The 26,018-nt window shown below is 36.2% G+C and overlaps 2 protein-coding genes and 1 pseudogene across 2 annotated transcripts; 1 reads left to right on the forward strand and 2 right to left on the reverse strand.

The window, feature by feature from the left end:
• Positions 1–91: 91 nt before the first annotated feature.
• LOC113306453 lies at positions 92–8,814 on the forward strand (annotated as a pseudogene).
• A 6,015-nt stretch (positions 8,815–14,829) lies between these two features.
• LOC113306454 lies at positions 14,830–17,424 on the reverse strand. Its single transcript, XM_026555388.1, has 6 exons — positions 17,069–17,424; positions 16,758–16,964; positions 15,862–16,509; positions 15,614–15,731; positions 15,212–15,363; positions 14,830–15,157 (listed from the first exon to the last, which is right to left on the reverse strand). Exons 1-6 carry the CDS (start codon positions 17,422–17,424, stop codon positions 14,830–14,832), a joined length of 1,809 nt encoding a protein of 602 aa, XP_026411173.1.
• Positions 17,425–18,992: 1,568 nt separating this feature from the next.
• LOC113302560 (BTB/POZ domain-containing protein At1g01640-like) lies at positions 18,993–20,360 on the reverse strand. The gene is made up of 3 exons (XM_026551488.1): positions 20,161–20,360; positions 19,769–19,990; positions 18,993–19,636 (listed from the first exon to the last, which is right to left on the reverse strand). Exons 1-3 carry the CDS (start codon positions 20,329–20,331, stop codon positions 19,196–19,198), a joined length of 834 nt encoding a protein of 277 aa, XP_026407273.1. The 5' UTR covers positions 20,332–20,360; the 3' UTR covers positions 18,993–19,195.
• Between the last annotated feature and the right edge of the window lie 5,658 nt (positions 20,361–26,018).

Genomic DNA, 26,018 nt, shown 5'->3' on the forward strand with positions numbered 1-26,018 from the left:
GAACTAACAAATCGGACGGGCCAACAAAGACTGCCTCCATTTATCTAACCTCCCCCCACCAAGACTGAAAAATATTCAAACCGTTCGAGGAGAAAAAAGAGAATTGCGATGGCGAAGAACAATCTGAGAGTTAGTATGGAGGTCGCAATTGAATTTTTAAGAATGTGTAGTTTTGTTCGGAATTTTAGGTTAACTAGTTTTCGTTTCGTTTAGTATTTGATTATTAATTTTGGAAAGGGAATTTTGATTTCTTGATTTGATGAAAGAGAGACTGATGAGTTGTTGTTGTGTGTGTTTTGAATTTGCAGTTTTAGCAGGATTGAAGGAGAAATATGCAGAAGCTATGAGAAGAAATGATGTTAAAGCTGTAGTTCTTTCTGGTGAGTGTTTTTAGAATTTAGAGATGTTTGATTTTTTTGTTTTATGGTTTATTGATTTGTATATGATTTTTGGTACAGTTAGTAGAATGATGAGGCATAATATGATAGAATTTCAACAGTTTTGGGGATTTTTAAGGGAAAGTTGGATGGAATGTGATTGATTGAATAAGTAGTCTATTGGATAGGATGTGATTGATTAAGTAAGACTATAAGAGTCTCTTCTTTGAGTGAGTTGAAACAAATGTGAACAATGAATTGTTTTACTTGCTCTTTCATTTTTCTTTTTTTTTTTATTCTTTAGTTTCTCTACATACTTGGCTATTTGATGTTATCTTAAACTACTTGATTGTTGATTTTACCCTTGGCTCATCCATATCTTTTGGTTTGGATCATGGAAAATGAGGGAAAGTTATCCCTCGAAGATATTACATTGTTGATCTATGAGAGGTTTACTGTGTTATTGTGCCATTAATTTTCATTTCACTTGAATGTCATACTATTCCTTTTACACTGGGCTGTTCTTTATGTGTTTTTAATTGATATTGCTATTGTCAGTTTCTTCTCTAATATATTTCCTGCTTATTCCTTAAAGAGTGAGCGCGGAAGATTTTCTGGTGGTTTCGACATTAGTGTTTTTGGGCTTGTTCATCAGACTAATATATCCTCATGAATAGCTTCCTCTACTTGGCATCACATTATAATCAGATTTCTACACTGAAACTCATCGGTCAGTTTCTTATTAGCTTTTTTGTTTTGCCTGGCAGAGGATCTCTCTAAGCTCCCCGACGTATCTGTTGACTTTGTATGCAACACAATTGAAGGTTTTATCTAACTCATAATTATTTATGTGACCAAAAACAAAACCCCTGGTCTTCTTAAAAAGTCTTCGTGCGATTAAGTTGTGAAATTGGTTGGACCAGATGCCAAAAAGCCATCAGTTGCTGCTATTGAAGGACATGCACTTGGAGGTGGTTTGGAATTGACAATGGTTAGTGATTTCTACTAATTATGGCTGTATGATTTCATCCCTCTTAAGTTCTAACTGCCAACAAATATAGTGCTGGGTTTACTTGTTAACTCCGTCCTGCTTGACTGTAATAGGGACGCCATGGACGTATTGCAGCACCAAAAGTTCAGCTTGGCTTGCGAGAGCTCACACTTGGTGTTATTCCTGGGTTAGGAGGTAATTGATTTATTTGAGATTTTGTATATAAAGGCAGCAGTTTAGAATTGCAGTCAAGCCATTTCATTTCATAGGCTTCTCTCTGTACTCACCAAAGAAACTCATTGATTTGTAAGGAACTGAAAGACTTCTAAGGCTGGTAGGGTCATCAAAGGCTATTGAAATGTTGGTAAGTCCTTGTTCTATAGACTATGGTCCATTGCTTCATTTTCGAGAATCTCGATGTTTTTGAACATTGTTAGTTCGATGCCTAAAAGAAAGATTAATTTTCTTGTCATCACAGCTGGGAAATTCTTGATCTGGTTATTGTTACTTGGTTCTCTTTTTATTGGATAGCAAATGTATTTTCTCTTAAAATGCTGATTAAGTAGTATTAAAATCGTGGAGGTCAAAGTTTATCATGTCCGAAGAAGGGATCAAGCTTGGTCTTATTGACGCCATTGTATCTGAAGAGGAGTTGCTGACAGTAGCATGGCGCTGAGAGACGTAAACCTTGGATATTTTCTCTTCAAAGGACTGGTAAGCTTTGGTTCTTTGGCTGAATCACGTAAAGTACTTCAAGTTGCAAGAGAACAGGCTAAGAGGACTGCTCATTGATGCTGTCAAGGAGGGAATTGTTTCTGGAGGATATTCCGGTGTCCTAAAGGTATTCATTTTTCTTGCTTTGCACCGTTTTGAATTTTCGAAATTGATGAGAGATTCAAAGGGGTACAGATGTTATTCACATAGAAATTTCTTAAATGCTCAGAAAAAAGTATACAGAATTATTCATAGAAAATACTTTGTGAGCAAGAGTCTTCTTGTTTCTTCTATTTGAGTATGAGGCTTCTTGTTACTGAAAAGACCATGCCAATAGCGTCGCTTGCATAATTCATGAATTGCACCCTATTATTCCAGAAGAGTTGCATGAGTGGATCTAGTCTATATTTTGAATGATTTTCCATCTATCACTAATCATACTAAAAATGCTATTCGCAGGAAGTAAAACTATTCAATGAGCTGACCTTATCAGATACTTCAAGAGGAAGTCTTGGCTTTCTTCTTTGCCCAGTGTGATCAAAGGTATAGTTTTTAATGAACATGATATTGGGCTTTCTTTAATTAAATAGTAACATGATTTTGTCCTGTCTTTTTTTATTAAACACTTCGTGTAAAATATAACTTTCAAGCTGCCAGTAAACCATGTGATGTTAGTTTCAAAGTAAAATATAAGTAAATTATTTTCAAGTAACACCTCGCATTAACAGAACTTTCAAATTGACAGTAGGTTTATGCTTTTCCGAAAATTATATGTGCAGATTACATAGCCTTATCCTTCTTTTTCCTTTCTTCACAAAGCCCTTAACTGTACTTCTCTGCAGGTACCTAATGTTACTGATATCGGACTCAGACCTAGGCCTATAAAAAAAGTTGCTGTCATTGGTGGAGGTTTGATGGGTTCCAGAATCGCCAAGGCTCTTACTCTAAGCAATGTATCTGTTGTCCTCAAAGAAATTGCTTACCTGCATAAGGGAATTAAAACTGTAGAAGGTTGGTTTCTAATCCACAATTTTTATTGCAATTTGTCTATTTCCCGGGATTATTAGGTACACAGATGTGAGGCAGGTTTGACTTTTGAGAGACCACCTGGCTTCCTTTGCTTAGGTTTAGTCTCACAAAGTGTAGTGAAGAAGTAGATACAGGGTAATTCCTTTTCGATTGAATTCAAGATGTTGCAGAAGGTAGGGCCTGTAGGGCCTTCTGTAGAAAAACATTTATACTTACAATTGTTAGGAAATTTTTGAATATATAATAACCGGATCATAAATCTACCACAGAGAGTTTGTGTACTACAGAAAAAGCTTGGTCGCCTTCTTTTTCGAATAATCCAGGTTGTATGCTCTATTTTGGAATTATGATCAAGTTGGGATTTAGCTAAAAGTTACAATCTCATAGCTGCGATGAAAGTTTCATGAAGATGTTAAAATATTATGCCTTCCCGAAGCTGGTTGACATGGATATGGTATCATATCTCACTAGTCAATACTAAAATCAAAAGTGAAAAATTAGTAGTCTCAAGCCCAAAAATTTCACGCAAATTGCATGTGCAACAGCCTTGGCAACTCAAAAGAGAAGCATTTCATGTGAAATTTGGTCATTTACTTTTTCTTGCAAAGTTTTACTGCTATCGCAATCCTTGTCAAAGAGGGCGATATGGTTATGGTACAACAATGAATCTTCGTGTTTTAGTTGCCAGGGGAAAAATGACAGAAAATAAAGCGAAGAAAGCCCTCTCAATTCTTACAGGCGTATAGGAATACTCAGAGTTTAAGCAAGCATGTAGATATGGTGATAGAGTTACATTTTTTATTCCATTTTGTTCTTTTCTTGTTTGTTACACCGGTCATCATTCTTTCTGGCATTAGTGAGATGTAATGAGCCGATTTTTAGCAAAAACCTGCTAATATTATTTACCTTGTTTAGATTTCATATGCTGTTTCAGATGAATCGAATAAACTTTTCGATTCGAGCACATGAGTTCTTGGCTATTTGTCAAATCTCTTGTGTTGGGCTCAATAGCTCATGTTTCTTTATCTTTAGGTCCCCAGGTCCTATGTTGAGGACACCTTGTGTGCAAAGGGGTCGATATTCTGCTAAAGGGGCTTTCTAGTATTTGCAGGCTGTTATTAAGAGTATTCCACTAAAGCAGTCAACATTTAGTGAACTTGAGAAGGTCCAGTCTCCAAACTGCATTATGGCGTTGAATACATCTCAATGTTATTGGCGAAAAGACGAGTTTTCAAGATTGCTTATAGGAGCGCATTTTCTGGTGATTATAATTTTTTTCTTTTCTTTTCATCTTAGCATGGCCACACAGATAATAGAAACATGAAACATGTCGAAAATCCTGCGTTCTCCATATATGAACCATTGACTTTTCCATTATTCTCTTGATAGTGAGAAAGAAATCAATATTAATATCACACTTAATCTCTGGAAATACACTTAACATTTATGCGTTCAGTTTTTTTGTGCGTGCATGTGGTTTACTGGTTTAGTTCTAACCTCACCATTTTTCAACAGTCCTGCTTATGTGATGCCATCTCCTGGAGATTGTTCGAACTGATAAGACCTATACCCAAGTAATTCTTGATTTCATGACAGTTGGCAAGACCATAAAGAAAGTTTGTGTGGTAGTAGGAAACTAGACAGGCTTTGCAGTCAATGGTACCTTGTTTTTTTACACGCAAGGGGCACACATTTTGGCAAACTTGGGTGTGGATGTGTTTAGGATTGAAAGATTGATCAGCAGTTTTGGCGTGCCGAGGGCCCTTATCAGGCTTGCGCTTTTACTCTCAGAGTTTTTCACTGCCTTCCGGGATCGGTCTTTTAAGTCTCCACTGGTTGAGCTGCTGCTCATAGATGGGAGAAATGGTCTGTATGGAGATCTGAAATCTTGCACTGGCACATTATAACTCCTCTGAGATATTAACACACTCTTGTTAATTCCTATAATGCTAATCCTACTTTTGTTTCATGCAATCTTTTAAATTTCAGGTAAAATAATTGCGAAGGGATACTACGAATACGAAAAGGGAAGCAAACCAAAACCCGATCTTACTGTGCTTCCAATCATTAAGGAGTTGATTAAGCTTACTAATCTTATGCCTGGTGGAAAGGTTTCACTCCTCACCCTGTTCTCAGTATTATAAAACTGACATCTTCATATATATTATAAGTTGTGTTAGAGCAATCCATCTTTTAAATTGTGCAACTGTAATGTCAAAATACTGCACTGACTTTCTAGTGGAATATTGCGTCGTCGCTCCTTTATGGTCACGAAATTTTAGAGTCGTAACTTCTATCTTTCCAATACTGGCTATATCTTTTCTCATTTTGACACCCATCACAATACTTTTTTTTTACTTTATCTCTCTCTTGATCCACCACCAAGACTGAAAATATTCAAACATTTCGAGAATTGCGATAGCAGCGAATAATCTGATAGTTAGTTAGGAAGTTTGAAATGGAGTTGCTATCATCAGGATTTTGAATCCACCTGTTAAAGCAGTAGCTCCTCCAAGTAATTAATCCATCAGGATTTCTTAATTTTTAGTTTCTATACATGGCTATTTGATGTTATTTTAAAATACTTGATTGTTGATTATACCTTTGGCGTTTATATTCATCCATGTCTTTTGGTTTGGATTTGGAGAATGAGGGAGAGTTATCCCTCGAAGATATTACATTATTTTTCTGTAAGATGTCAGCTCACGAATGTGTAATCTACATAATAGAAGAATTAATTAATCTCGATAGCATCTGAAGAGGTTTACTGTCTTATTGTGCCATTAATTTTCATTTTACTTTAGTGACATACTATTACTTTTAACTTGGGTTACTCTTTATGATTTTTTTAATGGTTATTGCTCTTCTCAGTTTCGTAACATTTTTCATCTCTAATATACTGCCTGCTTATTCCTGACAAGTGAAGGCGCGAGATTTTCTTGTGGTTTCGACATCAGTGTTTTTGGGCTTGTTCATCAGACTGGTATATGCTTCCTCTACTTGGGCTTGTTTATCAGATTTCTACTGTGAAACTCAACGGTCAGTTTCTTATTAACTTTTTTGTTTTGCCTAGCAGGGGATCTATTTAAGCTCCCTGACATATTTGTTGAATTTGTATGCAACACAATTGAAGGTTTTATCCAACTTTGAACTATTTATTTAACCAAAAACAAAACCCTTTTTGATTTTTATCAAAAATCTTCATGCAATTAAATTGTGATTTTGGTTGGACCAGAATGCCAAAAAGCCATCAGTTGCTGCTATTGAAGGACTTGCACTTGGAGGTGGTTTAGAATTGAAGATGGTTAGTGATTTCTACTAACAACGGCTGTACTCATCTCTCTTCAGTTCTCTAGCTGTCAACAAATATAGCGCTGGGTTTACTTGTTAACCCTGTCCCGCTTGATTGCAATAGGGGTGCTGGTATGATCGATTGCTAATTGCAATAGGGGTGCCATGCACGTATTGCAACACCAAAAGTTCAGCTTGGCTTGCGAGAGCTTACACTTAGTGTTATTCCTGGATTTGGAGGTAATTGATGTATTTGGACTTTGAATATAAAGCTAGCAGTTTGGAATTACAGTCAAGCCATTGGCATCGCTCTGTATTCACCAAGGATACTCATTGATATTTATAAGGAACTCAACGACTTCCAGGGATGGTAGGGACATCAAAGGCTGTTGAAATGATGTTGGTAAGTCCACGCTCTGATGAATTTGCTTAACATTTGCTTTTCCTTGTTTTGTAGTCCATTGCTCCATTTTTTAGGAATAGTCTAGCATATTTTTCACTGGGATAACTTGATCTGTTTTTCTTAGTTGGTTCTTTTCTTGATTGCTTAGAAAAGACATATGCTTGTAAAATGCTGAATAACTGGTATTAAAGTTGTAGACATCAAAGTTTATTATGTCCAAAGAGGAGTTGCGGACAGTAGCGAGGCGCTGGGCTTTAGACATTGCTGAGAGGCGTAAACCTTGGATATCTTCTCTTCTCTGGTTGAGTCACATAAAGTAATTCAAGCTGCAAGGCAACAGGTTATGAGGACTGCTCCAACTTGATCCCTCTCCACATACAGTTACAGAAGAACTGAAGGAGAGATATGTTGAGTCGATGAATAGAAATGATGATGTTAAAGCTGTAGTTCTGACCGGTGATTGCGGGAGATTTTGATATCAATGTGTTTGGGAAGGTACAGAAGACTGGTATATAATCACATTCCTAAGTGTTTACAGGAGAGATTTTTATTCTAGCGTCTAATTAGTGTTTTGATTTGGCTTGGCTGGAGATAATTGTAACCTTCCTGAGGAACAGTTATTGGTCAACACAATTGAAGGTATGTTATATACTTCGTAAATTATTATCTGGCGATGTGAAAGCGGCTAAAATAGTCTTCAATGTATGTTTAGCAGAGGCCAAAAACAGTTGCTGCTGCTATGGGAGGATTTGCACTCGGAGGTGCTTATAATTGGAAATGGTTAGTGATTTCTTCTGAATTACATTGTTGTACTATTTGATTTGTTGCAGCTTTTATGTTGTAACTTCTTGTGAACTTGTAATTATGATAGTAACAGCGACTTGTCTTTGTCTTGGTTGAATGTAACAGGGATGCCATGTACGAATTGCAACACCAGAAGTTCAGCTTGGATGGCTAGAGTTGACACTTAGAGTTATTCCTGGGATGAGAGGTACTCTCGATTTAACCTGAATTGGCAATGGTTTGTTATTACCGCGAAGTTGCGTTGTTATACTTTTTGATTTCTTGCAATTTTCATGTTATAAATTCTAGTGAACTTATAATAAATATGATAGTAAGAGTTACTTGTCCCTTTCTTGGTTGATTATAATAGGGATGTCATGCATGAATTGCAACACCCATACGTGGTAGAGAGTGTACTGAAAATGGTATTGATGAACATGATTGCAGCCTGTAGATCAAGAGATTAGTCCCAGTTGCTTTACCCATACGTGGCAAAGAGTGCACTGAAAATGGTATTGAACATGATTGCAGCCTGTAGATCAAGAGATTGTGGAGATGATAATGTTTCGTGTAGTGAATGAAGCATGCCGTGTTATGGAAGAAGGAAAAGTTCTTCGAGCATTGAATCTTGATGTTCCATCTATGCGGGGAATGAATTTCCCTTACTGGTGAGTGATTTTTGATACATACAGTCCAAACAGTCCTTTTCTATTTTGCTTTATAACAAGGGCCTCCTGAAGTAACCACAGTACCATTCTTGAACTCTGTTCACTGACATTGTGATATGGAGCATATTCGCTGCTCGCGGCTGCTTTTCAATCTTTTATTCCTTTTCTCGTTTAGTCATCTCCATGAGGTGGCCTTACATAAGACGTACTAGAAACCATTGCAAATACAACTGTTCTGAGGTTCTTATACAAAGTTTTTTCTTGTTGCAGTGGTAGATTTATATTTTGAGCTGATTCAGTTGGAGCTACACTTATATATATTATAGTCTCAAAAAGTGGTCGGAAGCATATGGAAACTTCTTCAGAGCATCAAAGTTTTTGGAACAAAGAGCAACGAAAGGAATTCCTTTGGTACACTCTTACTTCTCGGCAAATTTTGGTTCTTTTGCTTTTTTGCTGTTGCCTTGTTTAAATCCAGCCACAGATGACATTGTTGAATCAGTTTTTTCTATACGCACTAATGCCGTCTTGAATATCAAATAAAATTGTTTTCTGGGATGGTTGCTCCGAATGAGCCACAATGAAGCAGATAGCATCACCTTTTGTGATGCTAAAGGTATGAGCATTATGGAAAATCGATAATATATGTGAATGAGGAAACTGTCGGTATATCTACATTTTTAAAGTCTTTGCCATGTCAATTGCACAATTTCAATTGCAGTGCCAACTCTTGTCTAGTTAAAGTCTTTGCCATGGTAATTTACACAACCATCTTATTTTCTTAGGACGTTGAATGAAGTTTTCATGGTTGGTGGCTCCGCAACTTCTCATCAATGAGATGGAGTCATTTGTTTAGACCTTCATAGAAGACTCGATTGGGTCGGCATTATACAACTTTTAACTACTTCTACTAAATAAAAGAAGATTGACAAAGAAAATGATGCTTGTAAGTTTCTATGTCACTATGTTCACCAAACAATCATCCGACCCCATTTGCTTAATTTCAGATAAAAGACTTTAGGGAAAAAAATGGTTCAGTCCAAAACTGCACAAAAAAGAACAGATTAGTCCACTCTGATTCAACTAGGAACAAATTAGTCCAAAAAATGTATGAAGACGCTGCTATCCTTCGCACGCTTTTAATAAAGCACACGTGCAGTGAATGGATACAGTTTTGTAACTGACACCATAAACGTAGTTGTGACACGTAGCTTGAAAAAAAACTGAATTAAAAACTGAATTAAACGGCCAAACGGACGAATCATTTATTCCTTCTTTTTCTTTTGAAGATTGAAAAGCAGAAGAAAAAATTCAAAACTACTCATACCTCAACATTTTGAACCCTAGAAAATTTTCAATTCACAGAAACTTTCAATCAAAAACCCTAACATCTTACTAATCAAAAGAACTAGATGGTTGAACAATTTGTAACATCATGTTGAAAGGAAAAAAAGTAGCTTCAAAGAAAAACGCACCACCAACAGTGGAAGATTCAATATCAACTGAAGAAGAAATTCCATCAGTTGCGGTAGAAGAAATTCAAAAATCAACATCACCAAGAACGAGATCAAAGTCAGCATTAAAAGATTCAAGACCAATTTCATCCCCAACTCCATCAGTTGCTGCAGAAGAGATTCGGAAATCAACAGGACCAAAAACGAGATTGAAGAGATCATTAGAAGATTCAACATCAATTTCAGTACCAGAAACTTCAAAAACATCACCAGCTAAGAAGAAATCAAAGCCTTCAAATCCTCCAAAGCCTCCAAAGTCTTCAAAGCCTTCAACATCTGTTATCTCAAAAAAAGGTAACAATTCAAGTCATGTTCTGTCTATTTTTGAGCAATTTTTATTCAATTTCTTGTACATGTGTACAGATCTGTACACCGCCATGTTGTTGCAGTGATTCATGTTTAGTTCTATCTTGTTTTTGAGCAATTTTTGTGGGAATTGTTGTTGGTGTGTACAGATCTGTACACCGCCATGTTGTTGCAGTGATTCATGTCCAGTTCTATCTGTTTTTTAGCAATTTTTATTGGAATTGTTGCTGGTGTGTACATACTAGTACACCACATTGCTGTTGCAGTGATTCATGTCATGTTCTGTTTGTTTTAAAGATGTTTATGTAGCAGTGTACTGGTTTGTACACCAGCATGCTATTTCTAATTCATATGGACTAATGTGTGTGTTGTTCCATCACTTGTGTTAACCGGTGTACACACCTTTGCACCAGCATGCTATTTAACCTTCATATGGCATGTTGTGTGTGTTTTCAACCTGTTGTGCCGTCACTTGTGTTTACTGGTGTACATATCTTTGCACCAGCATGCTATTTCATCTTCATATGGACTAATGTATATGTTCTCAACATATTATCCCATCGTTTTTGGTGCTGGTGTACACATCTTTGCACCAGCATGCTATTTCACCTTTATTTTTCATGTTGTTTGTGTTTTAAAGCTGTTTTTGATAAATTTCTGTATGAGTGTAAAGATTTGTACACGCACATTGATTTATGGCATGTTGTGTGGGAACAAATGTTGCTTTAGTTAGTTTTCTGTAGGAGTGCACACAGCTAAACACCTGTATAATATGGTCCTATTTATGCGTACAGTGATATGATTTGTACTTATATGAGTATAATGAATGTATTGTTCTTCTTGGTTCATTTTCGTAGATACCAACAAACCATATAGGTCAAGTTTCCATGCCTTCAGTGACTTTGTGAATAGAAACCTTGAGGAGGATGAAACAAAAAGAGGAGAAAAAGTATGGTTCACCAATTATCAACTAGAGAAGAAAAAAGAAGGATCATTCTAGCCTGTTGTACATATCTTTGTCCACAAAAAAAGCAGACCGGGAAGATGAAAAAGATACAATGAAAAAGAGAGATGATATATGGACTAAGAACCCAAACTCAATTCTGAAAATTGTGAGACAGTACTGCCATGAAATTTGTGACTCAGGGGGACATTATTTCATGTTTGATACTACCAAGAAGAACAAGCAAGTGGAAGTAAAGAGTGAACCTGAGGATTTGTTTCTATTTTATAGGATTAAGATGGTGCCAATGGAAGTTGAAAAAGGGGAAGATGTAAAAACTGCATCTGAAAAAAAAATACGGTCCGCTGATAAACAGATTGACTCTTAAGAAACGAACTGAGCTGGGAAAAAAATATGTGGAGGAGGAAATCGTACGTATCATGAAGCTAAAACCAAATTCGAAAATGGATATTGAAAGAAATGCTGAAGACTTAGTGGTGATGTTTACTATGTACTTGTGTATCACAGTCTTTTTTACCTAGGCAAACGGAAATATGATTAGCAAGAACCAGTTTGCACACTTTTTCGAGTCTTTGGATAGGATGAAGAGAACTTGCTGGCCAGTTCATATACCATGATTATCTCATGGCGAGCATTAAGAAACATCAGGATTCACCACTTAAAGTTAATGGTTGTGTGCTTTATCTATTGGTGAGTTCACAGTTGTACACCTGATATATCCATTCACCATTTTAAATAATTATGTTCATTATGTTTGTTCCTTTCTCTTACATTTCTAACTATTCACCTATTTGTTAATGCAACATCGGTTTGCTGAACACAAAAAAATCATGAAGCCAAGCAATGAGGAAGGTGTGCCAAGGCTTCTTAGGTGGATCATCAGCGACGTCAGTAATACAATCGAGAAAGACCTGAATGATGCCATGAAAAAGGTATCTCAAAAAACTTTCTTAGAATAGTATATGTACATTGATATACACATTTAATAAGGTATACAGGATTGTACATTGTTAATATATTTTAAGAAATTTATCTTGTGTACAACAATGTACACTCTTACAACATGTGTCAAAAATTGTACACCTGTGATCAATGTTGATACTTTGGCATGTTTTCATATGCAACCAGGATGGGTGAAGGATTATACTGATGAAGAGCGATTGCTCTTGGATGAGTGCCGGAGGCAGAAACAAGAAAATATCATAGATGTTGTGAAAAAAAGATGCGCATTTCAGATATGCGAAGAAAGGAGTTAGATGAGGAGATTAGTGAAGTTTTGGATAGGCAAGAAAGGCTTCTTAGTTTCATTGAATAGAAAAGACTAAAAGTTAATGAAGTTGGTCTAATGAGCTTGACAGAAATAGAAGTTAATGATTTCCGTAATTACACTTTGGATGAAATCTTTAAATGTGCAAAGGAAATACGGCTTGAAACTGAGGAGGAGGAGGAGGAGGAGATTGAGGAGGAGGAGGAGGAGGAGGATGAGGTGGATGGGGAGGAACACAAGGAAGATGATGAGATTGAGGAGGAGGAGGATGAGGAGGAGGAGGATGGCAAGGTTGAGGAGGAGCACAAGGAAGATGATGATGGTAGTGATGACAATGACAAGGAGGTGCACAATGAAGATGGTGATATGCATGATCATAATGATGATGATGATGGTGATGAGAATGACAAGGAGGGTAGAAAGTGTGGTAATATGCATGATCATGACAATGACAAAGAGGGTAGCAAAGGTGGTGATGACGAGCATGGAACTGAATCTGAAATGAATGAAGTTCCGTCTGAAACTCCTGAAAGGCAAAGCTACAACATCACTTTTTTTAAATTTGCAAGTCATTTCTTTTTTTTTATGTGTGTACATAGTCGTACACCAGTGTGTGAAAGCTAATACCTTTTCTCAAAACTTGAATCTTTTTAGCACTCCTTCACCAAAGACCAATGAGGCAAATGAAAAAGAGGATGTCAAGGATGGAACAAGCCAAGGAGTTGAGTCTGAAACGGTAACTAGCCGAGGTGTATGTGTAGCTCGCATTTCTTCTCGTTTTCTATATATGTGTACCAAGATGTACACCTTAGTGATAGCATTCGTCATCCAGATGACAAAAAGTACATGAGCTGTGAAATTATGAGTCCTACTGCATGTGTAAGTTTCTCAAAACAAATAAGAAATGTCATATATAGTTACTTTAATATTGTGTACATAGTTGTACACCTAATTGACATGGCGTGTTCTATGTTTTTTTAGATTTCTTTAGCTGTGTACATTGATATACACCAATATGCATATATGATTTACACATGGTATGTTAAGTGTTGATTGTTAGATTTATTTAGCTATGTACATAGATGTACACCAATATGCATCTATGATTGACACATGGTCTGCGAATTCTTGATTGTTAGATTTATATAGGTGTGTACATAGGTGTACACCTGTATATCATACATGGATATACGGTCTGTTTTCAGGCCTACAATGTTTGATTTGTTAGTTTTCTCTAGTAGTGTACATGCTTGTTAGTTTTCAGATTAAGGTGAGCCTAATTAATTTTGTTTTCTAACAAATTATGAATTGCAGTACTATGTCAAGTATAATGTCACCAGCGAGGTGCAAAAGCTTGTGGTTGATTTCATACGGGACATGCCTGAGAATCTGGAAGTTCTTGTAATCCCTATCAATCACTCTACAGATCGAACGAGGATGGGATTGCACTGGTCGCTTTTGAATTTTGATTTCGAAGCTAAGGAATGGAAATGGTATAACTCGTTACACTCAGAAAATGAGCAGTCATATCAAGACGATGCAAAGCAACTAGCAGATGTGGTACAAGTGGAACTCAACAAGAAGAGATCATTAAATGGTTACCCACCTATAGAAGAGCACGAATTAAACATCATGTCATGCCCTTCACAAGGAATCAACCCGGACTGTCTAATATATACTTGTTACTTTATGAAACGAAGTTTGAAGACAACAAAAGGTATGGAAAAAGGTCAGCAGAGAGCCGAAGACATTTGTTAGCAAATGAGATCAAAATTGGTGGCCAAGATGTTGACAAAAGTCAGATGGTATGAAAAGGTGTGGGATATAGCGAAGGACGAGGAGCATAATCAGTGGCGCAAGACTACAGGAAAGCAACCATTGGAGAGGAAGAAGAGTTTTTAATCTTCATTCAAGATCACTTTCTGAATTTCTTCTAAACATTTTCAATCTTCAGACAAATATTTAAATTTCAGTTTTCAACTTTCTGTTTAAGACTTATCACTATTATAAAGACCTTGAATTAATGTTTCTTATTAGTTTCAATATTGATGTTTTGAAAATAGACTTGTGTCAGTACTAAGGTATGTATGACATGTTAGGAAATATTAAGGTGTACATGATTGTGCACAATTTATGACAGAGTAGAAAATCTGACAGGAAATGCTACAGGAAGGTACACATAATGGTACACATGTACTAACAGAAACATAAAATAGAACGAGTAATAACCTAGTATCAATCATTGAACACCAAAAATAAAAACTAATTACTGGCATTAGGACTGAAAAGATAGAATATTACTAAACAAAATAAACTAGTAGCATCCATTGTACATCAAGGTGTACATAATGCTACACATGTAAAAAGACAGGTAAGAAATGTGAAGTGCACATGAAGGTGTACATAATGGTACACAGATGCTGACATTAATTATCCATGAATAGAAAAATGAAAAAACATTACCAAAAGTAAAAACCAAAAAACATAGAATCTTTCAAACAAATTAAACATAATAAAAAGCATCATGGCATGGGGAAGGTAGCTCTGTCGTGGTGACCAAGAGTGAAGCACTTTGTGCACATCATAGGCCTCTTTTGATTCTCCCAAGCCTTCTTGAAATGTTGTTCTCTTCGTCTACCGGGTGGAGGCACAGGAATAGGAACAATAATCCTATCACAAGGATCATAAGACTGCGACTTGCCATAATTGTGGATTGGCAAGATGATCTCTTGGTATGTCCTGTTATACCATTCAGTGGTGAAGTATGGCTCAAAAAATGAATTGATGTCCTCTCTTGTAGATTGAATGGCAGCACAAGCATGTGCGCAGGGAAAACCATTTACTTGCCACCTGTGACACGTACAAGTTCTCCCCAACAGATTTACAGAATGAGTGCGGGGAGACCTGACTTCATACAATCTTTCCATAGACTCAATAACAGTCCAAGTACGACCAATGTTGATGTTCTCGTTTAGTAAATCCTCGTATACGGGAGTGAGCCTAGTGTTAAAATTTTCAAGACCTTCTACCCTTCTCTTAGAATTTATCTGCATAACCTTCAAACAATAAAAACACACATAAAATTAAAACATGATATAGAAGAAATACAGATAAAACATGTGTACAACAATATACGCATTAAGGAAATCCATGTGTACAACAATGTACACACAATTGTAGAATCACAGATATAACATGTATACAAGTATGTACACATCAACCAAATCCATGTGTACGACAGTAAAAAATAAATGAATGAAACACTAAACATAAAACTCACTGTATCGCATCGAGAAGAGCAAAAACATGCAGCTTTTTGAACTCAAGAATCCAGTTATTGAATGACTCGGCAATAGATGAAGAGTGAGCAACATATCTGCATACAGGTAAAAATGCATTTTCCCATTTCTCCTTTGGAATGGTCCTGAGATAATTAGCAACACGTCCACAACCAATTGCATGCATGCCCCGCAAAGCTTCTTCAAAGTTCGATGTTGTTTAAGAGTAAGCAGCTTTGTAAAACAAATCAATAACGGCATTGTAATTCGCATCACCTTTTCCAATAGGGAGATTGCACTTGATAGCTGTGATATGAACCAGGAAATTCTCTTGGAATTCCCTGCTGAAGTCCTTCGTGACGATCACTAAGGAAAACAATAGAACGATCATCGACCACTTGTTGAAGATTATCCAGAAACCAAAACCAATTGTCTTTGTTTTCAGATAAAACAATAGAAAAGGCATATGGGTAAAAACCATCATTTCCATTGACACATGTTGCATCCATCAAAGTACCCCTGAATCTACCATTGAGGAAAGTAGCGTCCAAGTAAATCATGGGCTTGAGATACCTATAGCTATGCTTGCAAACACCGAAACAGATAAAAATCCACTTAAATCTTCCACTTTCTTCATCAACTTCAAGTTTCACAAAGCTATCAGGATTAGTTTGCTTAATCGCTTTCACATACCAATTTAAATCGTTATACGACTTCTCGTCCTCACCATATTGATCTTCAAATACAGCTTCTTTACCTCTACGGGCATGATGATACTTAATATTGGACCCATAAGTCTTCTTAAAGAGTGACATGATCTGTTTGGGTTTTAAAGTGGGATCACCCTGTATACTGTCAGCGATCAAATGCTTAACTAACTTGGTTGTCACCACTGGACTCTTCAACCTCATACCAACACCACAGCTACAAAAAAAAAAATCTGGAATAAGTAATGTGCACCACATTTTACACCTAATAAAATCTCAAAAACAACAACACACATGCAAAAAGAAAGCACATACCAAGCAAGAATATGAAATTTACACCACAATGTGCCACCTAAAAAGCCTACAACAAGTAATGTGCACCACAATGTACACCTAAAACAAGTCTGCATATTAAAACCTAAAAATCAATAACATGGATCAAAAAAACAAGTGAACACCACTAACCTATGAATAACGTTAGAATATTTCAGCACAAACCGTGAAATGTCAGCATTCACAAGCCCAAAGTGAATCCTCCAACCACAACCATCTTCTTCGCACTTCGCAGTAAAATGAGTCTTGTCGTTTTTAAGAATAAGAATCTTGTAACCAGTACACATCTTGTACTGATCAACAACAATCCTTACATCTTTAGCACCATCCACAAATTCTCTACCAATATTGTCAAAAACATAACGCCATTCATCGATAATGAGAGCCTTGGCCTTGTCCGCGTCATGATCAACCACCCTTACAAGCTTAGGACTTTCACTTACACAGAGTTTGAAGTACTAGCACTAGAACTACTGCTACAACCAGAATTAGAACGAGACAAACACCTTGAACTAGTGCGACAACCAGTATGCTTCGGAATCACATCAACATTCAAATAAAAATCTTCATTGTTCATCTGAATAACAAGAGCAACTAAACCTTGAAGTTGTATATCACCTTGTATAAAAACTACTTGATTAGTATCCATATAGGAAAAACGTATACTCCAAGGGGACAAATACCTCCACTGCTTATAGGCAAAATGCTTCAATTCATCAACGGTTATAAAAGTATTAACACGAAGCGCAACAGAATGCTCACCATGATTCAAAACATCATGAACAAACTTCTCAGACATATTTGATACACTTAAATATAACAAAAGATATAATAATAGTTTCAGATTCGCATAACCTAAAACTTGAAGAGTGTATAGGAAAGTACACATTTAGTCGAAGGAAAAAATCAAATAATAGTAAACTTAAAATCAAAACTACTCTATCGATTAATCGAAGATATAAGCTTCAGAATCTTACTAGAACACAAAACCAAAAGTATATGATCTAATATCAGTTCGATTTCATATCATGCATCACAACACCAAACACCAAAAAAACAATAATCAAAATCATTTAACGAAAATCAAAAGCTAAAATATAACAAAAATCAAATCAATAACATACAAATAATAAGATGTAACAGATTGAATTCATATCATCAACTGATAAAATCAAAAAAACTAAATATCAGAAAAGAGATTCAACGATGAAGCAAAAACAGAACAAACCCGAAGTTGAATTCCGTTAAATATCAAAAACGATGAAATCCAACCTAACCTCTATGAATCTGTCTGAAACTGTTAAGTCGCTGAAACTGAAGTTGAATTCTGGATCGATCTATCTCTGAAATCTGTCGTGAATTCAAATCTGAGATCAAAAATAATCCCGTAACTACACTTTACCAGTAACCTGAAGTTGAATCGCAACCAAATTTCTCTCTAAACTGTTAAATCGCCTACGAATTTCTTCTCTGCTCGGCTCCCTGTTCTGAATTCATGTTTGAGATCTGAAATTTTCAATTTCAAATCCTCATTTTATGTATGGAATCGTCTCAAGCGCAGTTACGGGATATTGGAAATACAGGAAAATCGGGATCGGTCACAATTTTGGACTAACTCGTCCATATTTGGATTAAATTGTTTGAGACGGGGCTTTTCTGGACTAGAGAGTACTAGGCCTGAGATGAGTGCACTAAAGCGTCCCAAGCCCAGTAACTTTGGGACTAAACGTCAATTTCTACTATTTTAGGTCCCATTGGGGTGCCATACATAAACCAAGATAAATGATGATCGAATGATATCATAAGGTTAACTAGTCATTCTCAAATCATGCCTTAAGAATTACCAGTCGAATTATATCAATGATCTGCTGGGAAATCAAGTCTCCCAACTTTGGTCATACGAGGAATATTTCTCTTCGTTGCAGTGATGGTCTTATATTTTTAAGCTGATTCAGTTTTAGCTACACATATATATATTCAAGTCTCAAAAAGTGGTCGGAAGCATATGGAAACTTCTCCAGACCATCAAAGTATTTGTAACAAAGAGCAACAGAAAGGATTCCTTTGTTACACTCTTTCTTCTTGGGAAATTTTTGGTTCTTTTACTTTTTGCTCTAGCCTTATTTTTGAAAACTAGACAACTATGTTAAATCAGTATAATTCTATGCACCCGATAAGGCTTCTTGCATATCAAAAGATCCTTGTTTGCACACTCAAGTGGACGTTATTTGCCAATGCATATCTTTTTTTTTCTGTTGCCAGTAAGTTGCATAAATGAAGAAAAAATCATCTTTAGATTGATACTACAACATATTTCTTTGGACCTTCAAAGAAGACCCGGAGTCTGAATTACGCTGCCTTTAACTATTTCAATGAAAGTCAGTAAACTAGAAACCAAGATTGATACATGGGTCAATGTTCATAAAATTGTCTGAATTGAAGAACCTTTAACAATATTCTAGAGTAGGCTAATTGGAAAACAAACCAAGATGATCCGGAGACATTACTTGATGATGGAGAAACCTTACTGCAGTTATTACCTTAAAGCAAGAGTCAGGATATCCTCAAAGCTAGTAGAATTGACTGCAAGAGTACCTTGTAATATGTACCATCAAATGTGGGTTCTGTATTGCGAATTCCTCAAAACTAGGTGAGCAGATTATCTCCTTTCTGTGGTTGAATATGGACTTTAAGGAAGCAACTCTTAATGTCTCATTTGAACAAATTTCTGAGATCTCCAACACTTTGAGTGCATTTGACGAATCTAATAATTTTAATATATTTTCTTCGCAGAATTTCTGTAAATGTGGAATTGCATACTTATGAGATGCAAGTGCAAGAAGGTAATAATGCATCTCAAACTTTTTTTTGCACAAATTTCCACAGTAAAGTAGCTTCAGGAAGGCTTGAAGTTCTTCATGGTTGAACTCAGGTAGACATACAAAGTCAATTTGGGCAGCTTTGCATGTATCTGATGATAACATATGTTTGAAAACTGCAGATCTAGTTGCCTGCATATTTTTAGCACAAGGAAAAATGAAAATCAACATATGTTTCATGGAAAGTAGTCATCTCAAGTTGGGAGATCTGTTTATACATCTATAGTAGTTGGCATGCCAGATATGAGTTGTACATATACTAACCAGCAAAAATTTATGCGCAGGTATAGAAGGTCCATTGCCAGGCTTGACTTGAATATACGAATGACTTTCCTCCGTAAATGCAGCAGCTAATCCACCTAGATAATCAATCCACTTTTCCTCTCTCTTTTTCATTTCCACTTTCATCACTCGTTCTACTTCCAATTTCACTCGTTCCACTTCCTCTTTCGCTTCCCTATTCCACCGTGTAGCATGGTCCGTACCCTAAAGAAAACCCAGCATCGCAACAAGTTATAAGGAATTTAACTCATTGGTAAAGTTACTGTATGTTACGCTAAAAAAGAAGGATAAATCATGGAAAGCGCTACAAATAAAGATGCAAACTCAAGTTAAACAGTTTCCTCTCGATCATCGAATAAAGATTCAGTTCTTACCCAGTTGGCTGGATAGTGTGTGAATGCTGACCAAATGTTTCTGTTCATCAAGCTCATCATCATGTTGAATTCTCGATTACAAGTGTTGCATACTACAACTCCATTGCTGAGCGAATAGTCAAAATTATTATGTACCGTAACCCTAACGCTTTTACAAATGCCGCACTCCATTCTTGACTTCTTGTCTTCTCAAAGTTGCTTGAGTTTTGCACGAAGACGAAGAAGAAGAAGTCGACAAGGGTTCTCAAGGAAGATATATACTGAGGTTTAGTCGTGGTTATTAATTACTTAATAAATCTATTTTATCTGCGGGTGCTGCCGTAGTACGGTGCTGCTGTAGTACGGTGGCGAAGTCATTGGATATGATATCAGTGGCAGGAAATGAGGATTTTGAAGATTGATTACTCCCATATCTTTTGGATGTCTTGTTTGGAGCTTAGGTTTGAATTTTTTGTTTGAGAGTGGGTTAAGTTTGCTCATTCGTGGGCGTTGTTTTACCTTTTACCTTTTTTATTTTTTTTTCTTGCAAGTTTGGTGTCACTTTTGGTGACATTGTTGTTTTTTTAATTAAATTTGTTCTTTTCTCGTCAAAAGAGATTAAACGACGGTAAAATTTATTATCGAGTCATATTTTGACTGGACTCCACACCACATACTCTAGCAGGCTGCCGTTCTAGCTTCTACTCCTAAACGTAATTAGGACCAACAGCGAGTATCTCTAGAAAATATTAACATAGTGGCTCCTGAAAAGTCTTTTAGGGATTCGATATATACTCCGTCCATACCTATTATATAGGCGGAGAAGTAGTATTCTCTTAAAATAAGAAAATGTTTAGTTTTCATAAATTTTCTTTTACTTTCTAAATTTATCTTTATCTTGTTCCAATACAAATATTATTTTATATATCTCTATTTCACATCTAAAATTAGATCATATGATATCCATGCATCATTAATAGGTATGCACGTGGAAAAAACAATTTTGGAAGTGGAGCAACGCCTATCTAATAATACTACAAAAAATTTAAAATTCGTCTATATAATAGGTACCGAGGGTAACCTCGATGGTTTGAGTCGATTTGACGCTTCCTGACTAACAGTGGATACTGAAAAGCCTTTGAAAAAAATGAATGTACCAAACAACACATCAGTGGATGCATTGGGACTAATTAAAATAATAGTGGTCTATTAGTATTTTCAACGCAAATTTAAGTTATTTTTATTTTTATTTTTTTGGGAAGCGGAAACAAAAGAAAAACAACTATAAAGAAGATGGAGCAGAACAACTGGAATCGGAGAGAGAGCGAGTTTGTGGGCACATGAGTTGGTCTCTCGCTTAACCTGATGGAAACCGACTGCAGGTAAAGGTCCTTGATCTGCTGCAGGAAAAGACCACAAATGTTGACAAGAACTTTGGCCTTCTTCCCCAAGATGTTAATGATGGCGTGGTTGTCAAATTTAATAACGTACTTGGATTTTTCCAATTTATTACTAATAGCTAGCTACCAGACAATAGACTCTAGCGAGTGATGATAACATGATGTACTTGTATTTGTGCAGTTACCGGAGAACCGAAGGAAAAATAGGCTGAGGCAATAAAGCTGTAGTTTTGACGGGTGATGGCTGAATATTTTGGTTTCGAAGTGTTTGGGAAGGTATATGATATCTTTGCGGTTTATTACTCTTTTTCTTCGCAATCTATTTGTAATTGATGTCTTTATTTGTATTAGGATCTTGATTATCTCTTATTTTGATGTTTTTGTTATTCTTATAAGCGAATATATAATCTCTATTTTGATTTGAAATATTGTCCAAAAAAAACTGGTATATAATCACTATTTGATTTTAGGTTAAGTGTGTTTTTTTTATCAATCGAATATATTCCTAGGTGTGTACTTAGCCTAGCAACTTGCAAGAGAGATTTTTATTCTAGCGTCTAATCAGTGTTTTGATTTGATGTCCCTACCAGAAGCTTAACCAACACAACCAGCTAAACAACTGCGTCTAATGACTTATTGCTAAACCAAGCCTAGATGTCAATAAAGAACTGCATAAGTGTTTGATTTTAGCTTAAAAAACGTTGCAACATAATTTTCTTCTGTTTGTTTTTTTTTTTTTGTTTTTTTTTTGATGCTAAGGCATAGGTCCGTCCTGCCCCCTGACAGGATAGCCACCGGCTTACCCCCACTGAGTAAACTCGGCTCTTCTAGAACCTATGTTAAAGTTAGTATTATTTATACTTGAACGGAGACTCGAATCGCTGACCTTCTATTTGAGAGTCAGGTTCCTGACCAACTGAGCTAACCCCTGATGGTTATTTTCAAACTGGCCCCAAGTGACGTTTTAAGCAAAAGTATTCCAAGAACCCGTAAATCACTAGCATCATCGAAGCTGTAGGAAATGTGCTTATATTGAAGTTTTTTAATCCTCCGAAGGTTAAAAAATTATAATGGTATCATACTGTCACTATCAGGTTACTGCATCAATTGCCATTTGCTTTCAAATTGGTGGAAAGAAAATATAACTGTATTCTGGGATGGCTGCCCCGAATGAGCCACAGTGAAGCAGATAGCATCATGTTTTGTGATGCTAAAGGCATGATCTTCATGGGAAACCGGTGTAGTATATGCGAATGAGGAAACTATTAGTATATCTACATTTTTTTAGTCTTTACCATGTCAATTGCACAATTTGAATTGCAGTGCCAACTCTTATCCAGTTAAAGTCTTTGCCATGGTAATTAGGGGCCACTAACTTATCCAGTTAAAGTCTTGATAGCCGGATCTTTAAGCATATTTGGGGACTGCCATATCCTTCTAAAATTGCTTTTTTCATTTGGTGTGTTCTTCAAAATAAAATTCTAACGAAGGGTTTTTTTAGGCGCAGAGGTATGCAAATTGATAGTGGCTTTGTGTTTAGTGGTGAAATCGAAACTATGGATCATTTATTTATTTACTGTGTTTTTGTTCAAGGGTTGTGGAACCATTTTAGGAGCGAACTTCAATTTTCTTTTGTCCTCCCTCTCTCGACGAAGACTCTTCTGTGCACCTGGCATGCCAAGGATTTGACGAAGTTGCAGAAAAGGTTGTGGGCTATGATACCTGTTATGGTAACCTGGTCAATTTGGTTGGAAAGAAACGCTGGAGTCTTCTCGCAGAAGAAAATTGAACTTCCAGGAGTTATTTCTAAAGCAAAATACTGGTTTTTCACATGGGCATTATGTTTTACCGAGTTTCAGCAGGTTTCTTTTGAAACTGTTATTGAGAATTGGAAATTGACATACTTTCAATTTCCTTAGGTGAAGCTATTTTAGTTTGCTTTCTCTGTATTTTTCTTGTTTCTTCTCCTCTCTTGTTCTTTCTTTTCCTCTTCTCTTTGTACTCGCTTTAGGTGGTACAATTCTTTTGTACTCCTTTTTTTGATCAATGGAAAATTTTACTTTGCTGATCAAAAAAAAAAAAAAAATCTTACCACTGAACTAATCCAAGAAAGAAAAAAAAAAAAAAATCTTTGCCATGGTAATTTACATAACCATCTTATTTTCTTAGGACGTTGAAGTAAGTTTTCATGGTTGGTGGCTGCGCAACTTCTCATCGATGGGATGGGAGTCTTTGTTCGATTGGGTCTGAAATATAAATTTTAACTTCCATGAAATAAGTAAAATTGACAAAGAAATTAATGCTCCTAACCTTTCTAGGTCACTATCCAACATATATTTGGATATAAGCGGGGATATATATATATATATATACCTATATTAACTAAACAATCATCAGAATATCCATTTGCTTAATTTCAAACAAATAAAAGACTTTACTACTCGATACCGGAGAAACCTTGTCATCTTCGGCTCCAGCGTCCACGTTAATGTCGGGTGCAATAATTAAAAACACGGAAAAATTAAATAAGCAAAAGTTATTGATACCTAGCTCATTTATAATGAAAGTGATCGATTTGATAAAACGGACGAGCTCCCCATATCTCCGCAACAGCAATAAGGCAAAATTTTGCAAAAACAGAGTGAGTCACGTGTTCAACACGTTGCCCTTAAGATATTAGCGCCCGGCTACACTCAAGAGTGATGCTATAGACCTCACAGGACGGATATCTCCAGGATAAAACACCCTAATACAGCTACTACTAGCATATGTAGTAGATGCTCAACTTGAGCTTGGCAACTCCAAAAAAATCATAAAGAAAAATCTCGAACGCTTGAGAAAACAATATAAAATATTTTTTCCCTTGGGGGTCCCTCTAAATATAGAGCAACCCCTTTCCCATAGATTTTACAAAAGTAGTGAATTTATTTACATAATTGACAAATACAACTTAAGAAGAAAAACTCCCCTATGTGGGACTAAAAGGTTTATATAATTTCTTGAAACTATGAAGAATTGGAAACTCCACAACGTGGGACTAATAAGTTTCATTCACAAAAGAAAACAATAAATTATAATTTTTATTAAAACTTTAAAAAATTATTTTTTTTATTAACCGTTTTCCAACAATCCTCCACATGAATGAAAACTCAATAAAACATGAAAACACAGATAGATCTTGGTAAATCAACTTCCCAATCTCACGACCCAAACAGACTGATCGTGCAAGTGTTGAAATCATACTAGTCATTTCTACGTCCTCTCCCTCACACAAAAGTGTGTCGACCCTAGGGTCATACTATTATATATGGATTGCACAAATCATAATAGCATAGAGAGCTTTCATCTATAGTTCGCACATGGTGAGACTAAAGGTATCTTTCACCAAAGTGAAAAAGCATGAACTAGTGAACCCTTAGTAACCCTTAGGTCCTAAGTTCTAGTAATACCAAAACCATAAAAAACGAAAATCATATAAAAAAGCGCAGGAAATACCATTTTAGGCAGAGGTGTCCATTAGGTCTTGAACCTTTCCTTAGTGAGATAATACCGGAATTACTTGCTAGAGACAGTGAACTATGTCTTGAACTGCTAGCGTTTGATGTAATTCGCGATAACAACCACGGATGATATCTCCAAGGGTGCTGCCAAGCTCGTGCCGTTTTTTCCAATTTGGCCCTGGACATATCGTGTTTCTCATAATTCTCTAGAGAATCAAAGCTCATATTCTCATAGGAAGCGGCCCCACTTCCTCATTCAGATAGGGTGAGTTTCCATAAAGAGTGTTACTGCTACACCCCACTTCAATCTTAAATTGAAACTATAGAACTCATTAAGACTTCTTAAAAGTCATCCTTCACATGCAGTCACACTATAACGTCTACACCATAGGGAAGGAACAGAGAATGAAATTCTCTGATAGTGTTTACCTTTACCCGCCACAAATTAGTTGTCTCATTCAAAACCTTGATTTTGGGATCTCCAGTCAGCAAGGTTGAGTATCCTTCATGGAAAGTTTAATTTATGAGCTTAAGCCCCTTCCCCCTCGATGCATTTCCAACTATCTCTTTGGATAAACCTTTCGTCAAAGGTTGCGCGATATTCTCCTTGGACTTTATCCAATCAATGGAAATAACGCCGATTGAGATTAGTTATTTTCAGCTTTAGATATTATAGCTTGGCTAACACAATGTAGATATAGCTAGCACATGCCTATGCCAGAGAGGAATATCTTCTAAAAAGCATCTTAGGCACTCGACCCCCTCTCGTGCTTTATCTAACTCAATACTCTCAGATTCCATAATGAATTGAACAATATATGTTTGTTTGGAAATCTTCCAAAAACAAACCCTCATGCTAGAGTGAAAACATATCCACTCATAGACTTAGACTCATCTGAGTCAATTATCCAGTTTGCATCACAAAGTCCCTCAAGGACAACAAGATACCTTTCATAAATCAAATAAAAGGTAATAGAGT

Source organism: Papaver somniferum, chromosome 8, assembly GCF_003573695.1.
Source record: "Papaver somniferum cultivar HN1 chromosome 8, ASM357369v1, whole genome shotgun sequence".
NCBI lineage: Eukaryota > Viridiplantae > Streptophyta > Magnoliopsida > Ranunculales > Papaveraceae > Papaver > Papaver somniferum.

What these genes read in the sequence shown, in the direction of transcription:
- LOC113306454 (XM_026555388.1), bottom strand. Translation starts at nt 17,424, where the DNA reads ATGTCTGAGAAGTTTGTTCATGATGTTTTGAATCATGGTGAGCATTCT. An exon ending in GCTAGTACTTCAAACTCTGT is followed by an intron (nt 16,965 to 17,068) that starts GTAAGTGAAAGT and finishes CAATATTGGTAG; the next exon opens with AGAATTTGTGGATGGTGCTA. An exon ending in TATTCTAACGTTATTCATAG is followed by an intron (nt 16,510 to 16,757) that starts GTTAGTGGTGTT and finishes TTTTTTTTGTAG; the next exon opens with CTGTGGTGTTGGTATGAGGT.
- LOC113302560 (XM_026551488.1), bottom strand. Translation starts at nt 20,331, where the DNA reads ATGGAGTGCGGCATTTGTAAAAGCGTTAGGGTTACGGTACATAATAAT. An exon ending in CACACTATCCAGCCAACTGG is followed by an intron (nt 19,991 to 20,160) that starts GTAAGAACTGAA and finishes GGTTTTCTTTAG; the next exon opens with GGTACGGACCATGCTACACG. An exon ending in CTGCGCATAAATTTTTGCTG is followed by an intron (nt 19,637 to 19,768) that starts GTTAGTATATGT and finishes AAAAATATGCAG; the next exon opens with GCAACTAGATCTGCAGTTTT.